A 14638-nucleotide genomic window follows, 5' to 3' on the forward strand; every position below is an offset into this window, starting at 1 on the left:
AAAATAAATAAATTTAGATAAAAATTAACAAATCCAACGCAATTTTAACAAAAAATAAAAAGAAAACTTAGATTAAACCCAAAAAATAAATAAAATATCCATTTCGAAAGACGAAAAGGCGCAGCAGAGAGAAACTTGAGGAAAATTGGAAATCGAGAAGCAGAGCGCAGAGAAGAAAAATCTCTTGGCAAAAAGTTGTTTATTGTTGTAGGCTTAGCGAGCAGCAAACGTTAGCGGTGTTCATTTTTAAGGCTTTTAGAGATAGAAAACACAAAAAATAGAAGAAAACTTTTATCCACACACACACACACACATACAGACAGACAAACATAAGCAACCATGAAGAAGAGCTCCACATTGACGACCACCACATCGATGCTAACGTCTCCGACGCAGTCGGCACAAACGCTCTCGGCCAGCAAAATGAGCCTGAGCAGCAGCCGTTCGGGCCGATCCTCGTGTCAATCACATGGACCCGTTAGACCAGGCAGCGGATGCGTCGATGCGATTAAGGCCAAGCGAGAGGAGATCGAAATCGATACCATACTCGAGAAGGCGAAGTTCTACACCTCCGTGTGCCTTGGTAAGTTGTTCTTTCCTTTTACTAATGTAATCCTCGATTCTCTTTCCCTTCCTTCCGTTGCTCGTCTATTCTTGTACTTCCTTCCGATGTCCTTTCTACTATTGTATTTCCTTCCGTTGTTCTTCCTTCCGTTGTACTTCGTTCACTTATCTTTCCTATTTTCTTGTTCCTTCATACCTAAACTAATTCATATTCTCTCCTTCTCTTTAGGTACGACTGCCATTTTGTCGGTGTTCACATTTCTCTTCCTGATACCCTTTGTTGTGGATCCCGCAATTTCAACAATCATTGCCGACTACGATCCGGTGCCGGTGACCTGCGTTGTCATCGATCACATCTACGCGGAGGGCATCAAGAATTGCAGCTGGAGTTCGTGTCGCGAGGGCTGCACCTCATCACTCACCAAGTAAGTAGCTTAATCACCATATATACATATATTTGATTCTTGATCAAATCTTCCATTCGACCAGGTGCCATCAGTTGTATGTCAACTATACGCGAATACCCTTTAGCGAATGGGAGCGCAATCCTCGAGACTTGGAGCGCGTCAATTGGGACGTTAGCTACACAAAGTTTTTAATCAACTCCGAGGGTTGCGGCTATCCACCGACAACCAATTGTAGCGTTTTCGCCAGACAATATGGGTACGTTAACCTTCAGCTATATGCCTCCCTAGAGACTAATTCATTCTTCTATTAACATCAGCTTCAATCACATTGGCGAGCCTTTTCCCTGCTACTATAGTCGCGCCTATCCGGAAGTGGTCATCGGGCGTTACTCATGGGAGAATAACCTGTACCATCTGGTGCTCTCGCTGATTATACCAAATGTTCTATTTGCCATTTCAATTGGTGTCTTGAGCTATTGGTATTGCCCCTGCTGTGAGAAGGCGTGCAATAAGTCCTCGCGTGTTTACGCCGAAAAGTTTCCAACCAAGGAAGAGTGAGTCTCATTTAAACCAAACAGACAAAATCCCTGTATTGTATTGTAGTAATACCCCTAACACACTCTCACACATCCATAAATTTATATAATAATCCATTGTGCCTTGTATTTGGAACTGTCAAAAGTTATCGTTATCGTTATCGATTGTACATGTTAAACCTTACTGTATTGGCCGCTATAACCCTAACTTATCCTAAGTTTGTGAAACAACTGTAAGACTCGTTTACCCAATTTTGTGTTCCCCATTCACCGATTTTTTCATGCCTTTTACGTGTTTCTTTCTTTTCTCTCTCCTTCTCTTTCTTTCTTTTCTCTTTGTTAAATTATTTACAGGATCGTTAACTGCATGAAATGTAATACGGAAAAGTCCTTAACTTTGAATGTATTTTGAATAACTAAAAGCGACAGTGCCTGAATTTTGAAAATGAAATTGAAGTAGGACTCTACAAAAACCATAAATCTAAGAAAAAGCTCTATGTAACCAAAAACAAATCTCAGCACGCTCAGTACACCCAATGCAAATAGCAAAAGTAAAAGCAAAAACTCTTTCAAAAAGTTACTCTGAAGTGTCCTTAGCAAATATATTTTCTGGTTAATCTCAGCTTCAAGCTAAGCCACCATATTGTAAGAACATTACCTATCATACTACACCTCAAGGGCGTTTAGTTAGACCCATTTTGTCAACTCTCTACAAGACTTTTTCTTCTAAACTAACAGAGCACAAAACAGAAAAATGCATATTGTTGACTTTAATATATGTATACATACATATTTATGTATCTATAGATATATGTCTATATATATATATTCAAAATATGTTTCACATACTTTCAAGTATTACCTAAAATAAAAGAAATTCTGCAGTCCACTAGTTTGTGAAACAACTGTAAGACTCGTTTACCCAATTTTGTGTTCCCCATTCACCGATTTTTTCATGCCTTTTACGTGTTTCTTTCTTTTCTCTCTCCTTCTCTTTCTTTCTTTTCTCTTTGTTAAATTATTTACAGGATCGTTAACTGCATGAAATGTAATACGGAAAAGTCCTTAACTTTGAATGTATTTTGAATAACTAAAAGCGACAGTGCCTGAATTTTGAAAATGAAATTGAAGTAGGACTCTACAAAAACCATAAATCTAAGAAAAAGCTCTATGTAACCAAAAACAAATCTCAGCACGCTCAGTACACCCAATGCAAATAGCAAAAGTAAAAGCAAAAACTCTTTCAAAAAGTTACTCTGAAGTGTCCTTAGCAAATATATTTTCTGGTTAATCTCAGCTTCAAGCTAAGCCACCATATTGTAAGAACATTACCTATCATACTACACCTCAAGGGCGTTTAGTTAGACCCATTTTGTCAACTCTCTACAAGACTTTTTCTTCTAAACTAACAGAGCACAAAACAGAAAAATGCATATTGTTGACTTTAATATATGTATACATACATATTTATGTATCCATAGATATATGTCTATATATATATTCAAAATATGTTTCACATACTTTCAAGTATTACCTAAAATAAAAGAAATTCTGCACTAGTCCAGGCTTAAAATAATATTCACTATACAAAGCTCAGTTTAAATTCGACGAACAAAAAAGTAAACGAAATTTAAATTTATATATAAAAATTGTAGTTCAAAATATTAAAGTATATATACAAGCATGATTTAGTAATATATTTGCTAGTTCTATGTCTATCATTTATGCATGTTTTACTTTTAGCTAAATACACTCGGAGAAAATATCCCTCAAATGAGCAGCAAAATGTTTGAAATTAACTCTAATTCCTGAGCTCAAGCTTTAGTCTTTTAGTTTTTTTTTTTTTTTTTTTTTTTTTTTTTTTTTGTGGATTAATCTAAATTGAGTTATTTAGTTAGAAATTGGCATTGAAAAAGAAAAAGGTTTAGATCTAAGATTTAAATTTTACACTATTTAAGTAGTTTAAAATGTTTCAAAATTTCTTGCGTCTTTTAATAGCTTTACTTGAAGGTTTTTAAATATTTGCATAAAATAGAATTTTCCAGCCTAGAAAAGCTTTAAAAGTTTATAAGATTGATATACGTTTAGACGAAAACAAAGGCTCTAGAACCAAGTTGCTTAGTTAGATATATTTCGATAGGAAAATTATGTCCGCTGCCATTTTCTCTGAGTGTACCTATCATAGGCCTACCACACACACATATTTAGAACCAACCCTCTGGCATGTTTTAACTTATTTGTTAACTGAATCAATCTAGCATTTGATCTATATAGCTTTACGATTCCAATCGATTCTTTTAGCAAACTTCTGTGTCACAGTGATGAAGATGATGAAATGGAATACTAGCAAAAATAATACAAATTAGTTAAACAAAACCAACAAAAGAAACTCCTTAAACAAATAGCTAATTAACTATGTAGTCTATACCAATACACACACACGGACAAATACAGACATACAAATAGCTTATATACATATACTATAATAAAAAGAGAAAAACCATCTGCCATTATTATATAGGACACCTTTACTTATAGCGGAGCATTAACAAACCCAAAAAAAAATTTTCTAACTAATTTTGTTAAAAACTTTTCAATTTGTAGAACTTGATATGCTTTATATATATATACTATATAAGAAATCTTTGACTAGTATTTGAGTTTTAAGAAATTTTCGCTTATTTTTTGTAACGCTTCTCGATGCTCCCCCATTTCCATAATATATACATATATATATAGATCCATTAGATAAAACTCAAATTTCTACACAAAAATAAATAAGATGCTTGTTTTCAAAAAAGAATTGTGATAGTAGTCATAAAAAATAACAAAAATAAAAAAAGAAAAAGAAAAATTAAGTAAAAGAAATTCGTAAAACCGTAAAAATCAAATGATTGTAAACCTAGCTAAAACAAACTGGGATTAGAGTTCTATATGTTAGAGCTACATAAATTCAGACACACACCACAGAAATCGGAACCAAATATATATGACATATATATATATATGTATATGTATATTCCACAATCATTCAAATTCACAATTTGCGAAATTTTGAAATAGTTTTAAAAAACTTATGTAAAAAACAAAAAACAAACAATATAATAATGAAACACTTAATGGAAATATATAACAAATATATATATACATACATCTATATATATACATATGTATATATATATTTAACATATATATATAGCTTAATAGCAGTACCGATATATAACGCACGTTGCTTATGAGAATTTTTTAAAATCAAACCAATAAAAAAACAAAAGCAAAAAATCCGACAAATATTTCAAAAAACATTTTTTACTTAACGTGTCTTTATCAAATAAACAAATTTAATAAAACAAAAAAAGCTAACGGCCTAATTACAAATAAACAAATTAACTAAAAAACCCATAAAGAGAGACTTTTATTTGAAGAGAGTGAGAGAGAGAAAGTCGAAGAGAGTGAGAGCAAAAGCTTTTGCTCTGCGCAGGCGTTGGGGTTAGGGAGGGCGGTGGGCCAAGGGTTTGTTTTGGCATACTTGTACTTTCGATTTCGTTTCGAAAGTAAAAGTATGCTTTCAGCAGCCCTGGCTAAAAAACAGGACAACGCCAGGACGAACAGGCACAGACACAGGCACAGGCACGGGCACGGCCTCTGCTTCAGTCAGTTGCAAGCGAGCGGTCAATAGCAGCGCACAGAACTCTTTGGCACTTGTTGTGTTGTGTTGGGCCCCGCCACAAGTCACAGCAAAAGCGCAGCAAAGGGGCGTTAAAGAAAAGGGAGGAGGAAAGAGCATTCACAGCAAGTGCAAAAGTTGGCCAAAACAAACGCAACTCAAATAGTTCCCACAACAAACAAACAGTTGGCCGACAAATAAAACAAATAGCTGCAAATCAAACAGAAACTGAAACGGAAACAGCGACGGCAACAGAAGACGAAACCACCCTCAACCCAGTCACCTTGAAAAGGATATATATAGGGTAAAGTGTCAAGAAAAGAAAAGGTTGTAAGTTGAGTTCCTTTCGAATTCAACAAGTCCTACCTAACCCATAGCCATGGCTCGGCGCAAGGACAAGCCGCGCCTTATACCCGAGCAGGACAAGCGCATCTGTCGCGCCATTTGCCTGTGCCAGCTGACCATGGTGATGTCCTGCGTCTCCATTGTCTACCTCAGTGTGGCCATTTACTCGCCCTCGCTTAAGTGAGTAAACCACTCTTCGCTCCTCTTTCTCTATGCCTATATATTCTTTCCACTATAGAGCCTTCAAGTCAGGCTTTGAGCTGGATCCGGTCATGTGCCAAACAGTCGATCGTCAAATGCCCAACAACTGCCCCTGGGCTTCGTGTGGCGAGTGGTGCTTAACACGCACCAGCGGCTTTTGTCCACAAATACACTCGGTGGTGCGACGCAATGGCACAGATATACAGCTCAACAATTGCACCAGGGTGACCAATACTTCATGTGCTGCGGTAAGTGGAGGAGTATCAAATATGCAAGGACTGACATGGGAGTGGTTTCCAGCTCTTGGGGAAATGAGTAGCAGAGCCATCAACAGGGGAAAGGGAATACCTTCTATAAAAATGAGAATAGGACGTTTGAAAATAAGAGGATGTATAATATCGCAGAGTTTTTACAAAAGTCATTATAAAATATAATATTTTACATATGAAGACCTTTAATTCCCTGAATGATCCTGGAATCACTGTAAAATGTATCTCAAGCTTTCTATATGATTTCCTTACGAAGTTTTAATAACTGCAAAGTTTAAGTCAGAAAATCATAATGATAAGCCATACTCATAATAGAGTCTGAAGAGTAGAGTAGAAATTCTCAAATGAATTCCTTTCGTTTATTTGTAGAGATTGAATCACTTTTGAAAATGTAAATCCAAGTGTGAATCATAGCTAATTTAAAGCATTTAAATCGTTTCTTTAATAGCTCTATGCCTTCATTAAGTTAGAAGCGTAAAATAAATCGAACGAAAACGTCATTTCCTTGAGAAAGCTGAACCACTGCGTAGTTTTAGCCATCAATAAAAGAAATTCGCAAATAAATGGATGACTCAGAGCCCGCCAATCCAATGTGAAGGCAAATATACGTCAGAAGTATTTGCAGCATTTGTCCGGCGCCAAGGCGTCTTTACGATCCATTAACGGAAATGTACATGCAAACATCTAATCTTTTTACTACATCTTCCTCTTTCCTCTGTCGCTCGCAGATTGACCTGAATCGCTTGAACAAGTTCAACTGCAACAATGGCACCGTCTGCAACAACATTCGTGGCGTATTCAATTGCTCGAATGGTGAGTACTTAAATATAATCTTACTTTCGATATAAGAGATTATATACATGTATTTTATAGTTGTATGTCCCATATAGTATTAAGCTTAGACTCTGAAGGGATTCTTAACCAATCTTTAAACTTCTCTTCAATTTCTTATTAAATTCTATTTCACTTCTGTTCAACTAAGTATTTCTTCACATATTTTCATCTTCATCTCTGCTTCTTTCATCAGGTCACTGCAAGAACATGTCGGAGTTCTTTTTGTGCCACCACAAGCCCGATGGGCCAGTAATTAACTCTGCCAAGGACAATACCAAGTTGAATGGCTTCTTCGAGTGCCATGGCGTGCACTGCACGAAGATCAAGCGACCCTTCAGCTGCGATCGCTATTGCTCCCGCATAACCACAGCCAATATCAATACGCTGATCATGCACGTAAGTACCTCTCTCTCTCTCTAAATGTCTCCGATTATAAATCTCCTTGACTATTCGCCCGTACAGGAGGACAATGTAATTGCTGCCGACTGTGAGAACGCGGTGGCCTTCAATGAGGCACGCGGCAAGGAGCATGGCGTACGCATTGAACCCACCGAATTCTGGAAGGAGGAGGACGGCAATCTGTTGACCAATTGTGCAACAGTTACGCGCGAATCCGACAATCGCATAACGTAATTAAAATCTAGAATCGAATTGCAAGAAACTTCATTGAAATGCATTTCCATTAGCGCCACGGACTGCTTGAATGGCACCTTGCTGGATCATGAGACCCTGCCGGCTCCCTATATGAATTTTACCCAGTTCTGGGCCATCTATGACAACAGCACACGAGCCGTTGATCCAGAGCAAAAGTTTCTGCCCAATCAGGCGAATCTAACCATTTACAGCTGGAAGAAACTGTTCATCAATCTGGAGGGTTGCGTCAATACACTCAAAGGGGAGTGCAAGGACTTCGTGGCCCGCTATGGCAACGATGGCGATAATAACACAGCTCAGTCACGCTATCAATGCTACTACAACAAGGTAACCAAGGAGCTGGCCAACCAGCCAAGGTGGGGGATCAGGTTTCAGTTCAGCGTAGCAGGTGCATAAGAAATATTTACAGCAGGTGTGGCTAAGGCCACTGACCATGCAATGGCGAAGCGGATACCAACAAATGGGGTAGTATAGGGTTGTCGGGTGTATGTAGCAAATGAGGATAAAATAACTCTTCGATAGAGAATGAAATAACAGGCAGGGCCCCAAAGTTCCCATATAAAAATCTGTGAGAAACTTAAGAGAGTATTTGCCAGTCCATCAGTCTAAACATTTTCAACGATTTCTCTTCCAGGATGCAAATGTTGAGTTTGTAGTTGCACGCTACGATCTAGATAAGGTCTATCGTGAGCTGCTCGTCTCGCTGATTGTGCCAATCGTGCTCTTTGTAATCTCATCCATTTCGCTGTGCGTGATAACAAAGTCCGTCAAGGTGAGCGAGCATTACAGATGCAATAGTGGAGCGCATTAAATACTCTTCCCATGCAGGTGGGTGACGATGCGAAGATGCGTTGCGTTTGCGCTGGCGAGAACTCGGATGATGATGGCTTTGGCAATGCAGCCGCCAATCAACCGGAACAAGTTTACGACACAGATGACGATGTGGTTGAAATAGACCAACAACAAGTGGTTGAGGTGGAGGTGGTGCAGGTGCCTGAACAGCAGCAGTTGCCATACGATACACCCGAGATGATTGGCAGCACCAAATCCTTGATACCGCTAAGCCCAACTGCCGGCCCCACCGAACAGCATTTCACTGAAGATCAGGACGAAAAGGCGAGCAAATGTGATGTGCCCGAAAAGCCGCTAGTTATACTCTAAATGCATACAGTCCAAGTCTATATATGTATGTAGTCGAAGGTTAGCTATAAAGTGAGCTCAGGATATATACGACGTTGAAAATCGAAACAAGAACAACAAACACTATACGGAAGACACTCTACCAAATCTTTAGGGACCTGCAAAAGTTTACTTCAAATCATTTTTTTATATATTTATGTAGATATATAATCTGATTTTTCTTAACATTCACATTACTTTTATAGAAAATACTGTTCAATGTAATTCTCAAGAGCTTTATAACTAACCTCTTTAAAGTTAGGATTATCAACAACTATATACATATACCCATTTAATCCGCTTGGTTCAGTAGATGTGCCTTGGAATTTGCAAAATCAGCTGCATTTAGAACAAGAATTTATACATATATATATACATACACACACATATATATAATCCAGGGAATATATAGTAATACAAGACCAACGAAAAAACTCGACAAAAACTCGATTCATTTATCTGCTGAACCATATAACTATATAGATATATATACATAAGATCCTAGATTCCTAAATGGGAAATGCCACCAAAATAATTTTTTGGGCAAATGCATTTATTTAGAGAAAAGATGACAAATCAAGTTTCTAGAACACTGAAATCACATAGTAGATATACAAATAAGGGCATATGATCTTCGGCCTGGATCTTCAAATTTTCAATCAACAGTTAACGATTTTCGATTTAGTAGCTATTCCAATATTTACAATGAAATATCTTTTATTCTCAACTAGTTTAGCTAACCTATGCGAAATTTATCTATGAACAATATGGGCTGGAAAACCATAATCAAAATAATCAAGTTCAGTTTAATTTTTCTTTCAAGAAACATCAGATGATTGAAGAAAGCTAAATTGGGGAAATATGATCAAGATCTTATATTATTGTTTGAACCAAGAAAATTTTTTAATTTTTTTTTATAAGCTCTAACTTAAGGCATACATTTTGTGGCTCGGCTTAACCTGAACTTCTACAAAGTTATTTAAACCTATCAAATCATTTATAGATATTTATATATATATATATACTTTACCTACATATGTAAGTGCATACTCATAGAAAGTATATAATAAATAAATAAAGCATTTCAAAGCTCGCTCGAGCAAGAAAACCGAGTTTAGAATGATGAAAGTTGGAATACCAATGGACGCAGCAATCTAAAGCACCACAAAAATTCGTACTCTATTAAACGAGCATAGTGGACACTTACCTTGAGCTCCTCCTGACGCTTAAAGTTAGCTGCCATCATTTGACGACGCAGTTGCTCATTTACGACCTGCTCCCTGCCAGGTGGACCCTCGCCTAGCTGATTCAATTTGACCACCACCTAAGAGGAGATAACAAATATACCTATTTAGCATCTGAATGTAACTGAAACTCATCTCATCACCTTAGTCTTATCATTGCTGCCCAAGTAATCCTTCAGCAGTTTGCCAGGCAACACTTGATGTCCTGCAAACCACAATTGTGCCTTGGACGGCTCAATTACCTCCTTAGAGGCTTGAGTGCCGGTCAGATCTTCCATATTGATAAATTCCATTTGAATGGTATCATGTGGTGGCAGCTTCATTGGATAAACAATCATCACGGCACCGCGCAAGATGTTCAAAGCCTCCTCAACGATCTTTAGGGTCAAAACGGTGTTCGTTTTGCACAAATTCTGTTGAATGGGAAACGTTAAATATACCCAAACATAGACCATATGAACAATATAAATATATATGTACCTTATCTATCATTGCCTTGGCATCAGCCATAGCCTTTTCCAGAACTTTGCGCATCGCTTCGTTTGGCTGCTGACCGTTGCGCCGGCAAAGCGGATCCTTGTTGAAGGTAAAGCCGCCCATCGGAATGCATTTATCGGCCCATTCATCCTTTAGGTGTAGCTCCTCAATCTGATCATCGTTTAGCTGCCTCATCTGCTCGGGCAACATGGTACCGTGTTCGGCCAGCTCCTCCATCTCCATGCAAATACGCTGAACTTTTAAGCGGCCATTGAAAACCGACACCAACTCTCGTATAACGGTATCGGTAGCCGTGTTCACACTTGTCTCGTAGAGAAACACATGATCATCGCCGCGTTTCACATGTAGCACAACCATTTTGAACAAATATATATCAATTTATTTAAAAACCTAAACCGTACCTCTCGAGTTTAGATTTTCAATTGTATTGAAGGCAACGTCAATTGCTACAAGGAGCACATATTTATTATTATTGAATGTCACTGAAAGTGCTGACAGCCTTGCCAGCTTGGTGTTGGCATGGCAACGCTTGATCAGTTAACGTAACGGTTGTATGTTGCCATGCAACATGTCAGAAATAATTGTTATTGTTATCGAATGGCCGCCACTAACAGCGTTGCCAGTACGCGGTAGGCATGGCAACGCTAACGAGTTATGCCGATTGAATTCGAATGTGCGGAAAATAGAATTTTTGTTTATTGTTAATTAGCAACCACTATTATTTTTAATTGCTCCCCATTTAATTGCGCTGTCGGTCTTTTTTAATAACGCATGGAATTCAAACAATCAGCAAAATTATTGCACATGAAATTTTTTTTATTTTTTCACTGTTTCCTAAAAATATGTATGCAATAGTACACAATAAATTAATATACTCTAACTTACAATAGGAAAAATATACACCTGTATAGAGTATAGGAATAGGGGGTAGGGGGTAGTAAAGTACAAGTAGCCTACATGTATACGCTTTTAATGCATTCCCAATGTATATATATACAATACTGCAGCTGTCCATGGTGATTAGCCTCTGACTGCTGCTCGTAACTATTTTGGAGGGAAACCGGCCTTAATCAGATCCATCAATAAATTATGTCTAAATAGATGTGCGCATCAATTAACTAAAAGTCTTTGAGCATCCGTACGAGGAAGAGAGAACTCGAAATGTGGGGAATTTTTACGTGTGCCGTGCTTTAAAGGGGCGTTTCACTGTATATCTGGCTATCTGAGTACACGTCGGAAGTTTTCCATCTCGTATATACTGTTCGATAATCTGAAAGGGAACAAATACACATTAATTAGTGACATGCACAAATGTTATACAGAAAGTGTGTGTGGGCTTGGGTCGGCTAAGCAATACCCTATATTCCGTGACGATCTAGTATTTTAACATATTTAGCATCAAATGTCGGATTAGGAATACTTGAGTAGATTCTCTTACTCTTGACACATATATATTATCACTTAGCCAATATACACAATATATATATATACAATATACACTTTCAAGGGATAAAAACTAACCTGCCAAAGGCATTGAAGAGCGCTACAATTTCCGTGCGCGACAATCGGAATATGGGATCCGCCTCGATGTGCGGTTTATCCCATATCCCGCTTTCCGTTGCCAAATTCAGTTTTTCCGAGTAGAGTATCTTGAGTGCGGTGCCCAGACCTTGCGTCTGCAGTTTGCCCCAAAGCTTGCACTTATCACAGCCAACACAATCCATAATACGTGAGATATTTCGAAATTTCTCTTTGTAATCATTTTTGAATTTAATCGAGGCTATGCCGCTGCTGAACAGGGCATTCTCATTAAAGTGGGATTGGAAGGATCTGTAATGAGATGCATATATATGATATCTGCTCTATATCACTTATAGAACTTAGCTCTACTTACTCTATGACCGTCAGCATATCGTGCATGGCCAGCTTTACTTCCTCATCCTCCTCGGCAATGCCCGTATAATAGTTCTCGCGCCTCAAATACGGCGCTGCCTTTGCCAAAGCTCTTAATTCGACTAGATAAATGAAATACAAATTGCGGAGCCAGTGTGGGCCTTCGCCGTTAGTTGTTTCTGGACTGAAGCGACGCTTGAACTCCTTCACATTGGGTCCCCAGATGCCTTGCGGATCTAGAAAATCTTTTGTCTCGGACAACAAATATTTCGAGCACAGGTGTATGTTGATGCTTGAGTGTAATCCGGAGATGATGCGATAGAAGGCCCGTTGCTCCAAGCAGACGTCGCGCAACTCCATGTGGGGCATATAACTGGAAAATTTATTGGCCGTCTCGTTGTTGCCACCAAAGCAGTTCTCCAAATAGATGCTCTTCCAGATGCGATGTGCCGAATCGCCCTTATAGCCCGTATAACGTTCCGGATTCAACAATAAGTCCACATACTGTGCATCCACGTCATGATCGTCGACAATGCAAAAATCTTCCTCGGCTTCATCGTGCATGGCCCACAATTCGAACTCCTTATGAGCCTGATCACTGATGCTCGTGTCCAGGAAACCCAAAGCACTATCGAAATCCTCCGCATCCGAGCAGCCTTTCTCCAGCTGTGCCTCACGGGTGTACTACATAAATACAGATCAGTTAATAAGGAAGTCAAATGAGAGAATATTCTTAGCTCTGCAGCTGTGTAAATAGTGATGCAATAATCTTATAGACAAGCTCTTAAAGGTAGGCGGGTCTCATAATGTGGCGAATCCCATTGAACTCTTAACATCTGTGTCAATAAGCCACGTCATATTCGGGCCAATTGTCAAGCACTGATGATATATACTATAAGTATACTGTATCTTTCAGACACGTTCATTCATTGAGTGGTATATTTATAGATAATGAGTGGAATTTATGACAATTCATCCAAAAGAGTAGCGAGATAATAAATAAATATTGTTACTTAAGGGAAATGGTCTGTCAAAACTCAATTAAACTTTCTGTTGATAACAAAAATGGAGATACCGTGAACTTTCTTAAAACCAACAGTTGGTTTTAATTAAAACATTCTTTAAGGAACGAAACCCTATGATATAGGATTTGAATGGATTTACTTAAATTTTACCTATAACATATAAATAAACAATACTTTAACTTAATCTTTTGTTAGTTTGTGATAATAAAATATTATCAATATAAGATATGTTATCAATATATACAACAGATTTAGTAGACACATTGATAACTTCCCTACAAGAACCCTCTCTATAAAACTTTAGGACAACTTTCACTATAGTAAGAGCAGAAGACATTTCTTTTAGGCAACTTTCACTGTAGAAGCAACGTAGCTGTTAATCGTTTATAGTTACTTGAAACGCGCGACGGCCCATACTCTTATGTATATTATTTTATATATATATATAAACCCACCTTAAATGAAGCCGCCTTATCACGATGCTCTGATTGATCCTTTATGCCCTCCGGTATGGCTTGCTCCTCGCAGTTTTCCACCTGGCAAAAACGTATGGCACAGCGACTGTCATCCGGCCAGAAGGGACAGTCCTGCTTCAAATTAACCTTGTAGAATCGAAAGAAGTTCTTCACTAGCAAACTCTGAAGTCGCGGATAGACTTTCATGTTATTGAAATGATCAACAGTGTCCACATCGCAGCTGCAATCGTTGATGGAGCCCTCGAGCTGCAGAATGAACATACATATTTAGTGTGCTTATATAGAGCTGCATGATTCATTTGTAAGCCTTACCTCACAGAAACAATTCTTGTGAGTTTCAGCGTCATCGAGCGCAGCAAAATAGCCTCCAGTAAAATCGGTCCAATATAACAGGACAAGCAAAGCGATTGCTAGGCCGCTGCTGGCTAAAACATTGCGCCGCAATTTGTGTGTGGTTGTCATTGTTGTTGTAATTGCTCTGCTACTAGTTGGCTTTTTTTCCCAACTTACTCCCACTGATTTCGTCAGTATATTGATTCGTTAATATAGCCAGTTACGAGGTATTTATTCACCGCATTGTTTGTTTGCTACGACGCAGCTGATTTTGGACACGTACGTATATTAATATCGATATATAATTGTTCTATGCTCTGCTAAAGGCATCGATACTTTCTTGCCATTCAAATGGCAGCGCTGCTGGATGGTGTTGCCACATCAAGTCAAGCCGATCAATCATCAGTCCCAAGCCGTTACATTCAAAAGCTACAAGAGAAACATTGAAGATTTTATATTTTTGTTTTTTGTGGAGAATACATTATGAATTTTGATTGTCAAAAACTACAGGAT

The 14638-nt window shown here is 38.1% G+C and overlaps 4 protein-coding genes across 5 annotated transcripts; 2 read left to right on the plus strand and 2 right to left on the minus strand.

The window, feature by feature from the left end:
• The first annotated feature begins 23 nt into the window (after positions 1-23).
• LOC6586562 (protein tipE) lies at positions 24-4604 on the plus strand. 2 transcript variants are annotated; one of them, XM_002012137.4, is made up of 5 exons: positions 24-583; positions 794-989; positions 1054-1227; positions 1289-1525; positions 3809-4604. In XM_002012137.4, the coding sequence occupies exons 1-5, from the start codon at positions 340-342 to the stop codon at positions 3852-3854; spliced, it is 897 nt and encodes a 298-aa protein (XP_002012173.1). In that variant the 5' UTR covers positions 24-339; the 3' UTR covers positions 3855-4604. The 2 variants fall into 2 exon arrangements, with proteins under 2 accessions (XP_002012173.1, XP_015015896.1); XM_015160410.3 differs by lacking the exon at positions 3809-4604 and adding an exon at positions 1862-2315.
• Positions 4605-5135: 531 nt separating this feature from the next.
• Positions 5136-8747, plus strand: LOC6586563. The gene is made up of 8 exons (XM_002012138.4): positions 5136-5699; positions 5758-5968; positions 6718-6802; positions 7017-7219; positions 7286-7452; positions 7510-7804; positions 8112-8249; positions 8306-8747. Exons 1-8 carry the CDS (start codon positions 5554-5556, stop codon positions 8636-8638), a joined length of 1578 nt encoding a protein of 525 aa, XP_002012174.1. The 5' UTR covers positions 5136-5553; the 3' UTR covers positions 8639-8747.
• A 737-nt stretch (positions 8748-9484) lies between these two features.
• Positions 9485-10755, minus strand: LOC6586564 (cilia- and flagella-associated protein 298). The gene is made up of 4 exons (XM_002012139.1): positions 10381-10755; positions 10044-10313; positions 9864-9980; positions 9485-9502 (listed from the first exon to the last, which is right to left on the minus strand). The coding sequence occupies exons 1-4, from the start codon at positions 10753-10755 to the stop codon at positions 9485-9487; spliced, it is 780 nt and encodes a 259-aa protein (XP_002012175.1).
• Positions 10756-11347: 592 nt separating this feature from the next.
• Positions 11348-14638, minus strand: LOC6586565 (ero1-like protein). Its single transcript, XM_002012140.4, has 5 exons — positions 14105-14638; positions 13772-14038; positions 12293-12975; positions 11920-12228; positions 11348-11668 (listed from the first exon to the last, which is right to left on the minus strand). The coding sequence occupies exons 1-5, from the start codon at positions 14252-14254 to the stop codon at positions 11617-11619; spliced, it is 1461 nt and encodes a 486-aa protein (XP_002012176.1). The 5' UTR covers positions 14255-14638; the 3' UTR covers positions 11348-11616.

Source organism: Drosophila mojavensis, unplaced genomic scaffold (assembly GCF_018153725.1).
Source record: "Drosophila mojavensis isolate 15081-1352.22 unplaced genomic scaffold, ASM1815372v1 contig_74, whole genome shotgun sequence".
In the NCBI taxonomy this organism is placed as follows: domain Eukaryota; kingdom Metazoa; phylum Arthropoda; class Insecta; order Diptera; family Drosophilidae; genus Drosophila; species Drosophila mojavensis.

Excerpts from the sequence above, each read along its gene's own strand:
- LOC6586565 (XM_002012140.4), bottom strand. The coding sequence starts at position 14,254 with ATGACAACCACACACAAATTGCGGCGCAATGTTTTAGCCAGCAGCGGC. Across the intron at positions 14,039-14,104 it reads ACAAGAATTGTTTCTGTGAG|CTCGAGGGCTCCATCAACGA; the intron begins GTAAGGCTTACA and ends TTCATTCTGCAG. Across the intron at positions 12,976-13,771 it reads ATAAGGCGGCTTCATTTAAG|TACACCCGTGAGGCACAGCT; the intron begins GTGGGTTTATAT and ends GTATTTATGTAG.
- LOC6586564 (XM_002012139.1), bottom strand. The coding sequence starts at position 10,755 with ATGGTTGTGCTACATGTGAAACGCGGCGATGATCATGTGTTTCTCTAC. Across the intron at positions 10,314-10,380 it reads CCAAGGCAATGATAGATAAG|AATTTGTGCAAAACGAACAC; the intron begins GTACATATATAT and ends CCCATTCAACAG. Across the intron at positions 9,981-10,043 it reads GCAGCAATGATAAGACTAAG|GTGGTGGTCAAATTGAATCA; the intron begins GTGATGAGATGA and ends ATCTCCTCTTAG.
- LOC6586563 (XM_002012138.4), top strand. The coding sequence starts at position 5,554 with ATGGCTCGGCGCAAGGACAAGCCGCGCCTTATACCCGAGCAGGACAAG. Across the intron at positions 5,969-6,717 it reads CCAATACTTCATGTGCTGCG|ATTGACCTGAATCGCTTGAA; the intron begins GTAAGTGGAGGA and ends TGTCGCTCGCAG. Across the intron at positions 8,250-8,305 it reads TGATAACAAAGTCCGTCAAG|GTGGGTGACGATGCGAAGAT; the intron begins GTGAGCGAGCAT and ends CTTCCCATGCAG.
- LOC6586562 (XM_015160410.3), top strand. The coding sequence starts at position 340 with ATGAAGAAGAGCTCCACATTGACGACCACCACATCGATGCTAACGTCT. Across the intron at positions 990-1,053 it reads TGCACCTCATCACTCACCAA|GTGCCATCAGTTGTATGTCA; the intron begins GTAAGTAGCTTA and ends CCATTCGACCAG. Across the intron at positions 1,526-1,861 it reads AAGTTTCCAACCAAGGAAGA|GATCGTTAACTGCATGAAAT; the intron begins GTGAGTCTCATT and ends AATTATTTACAG.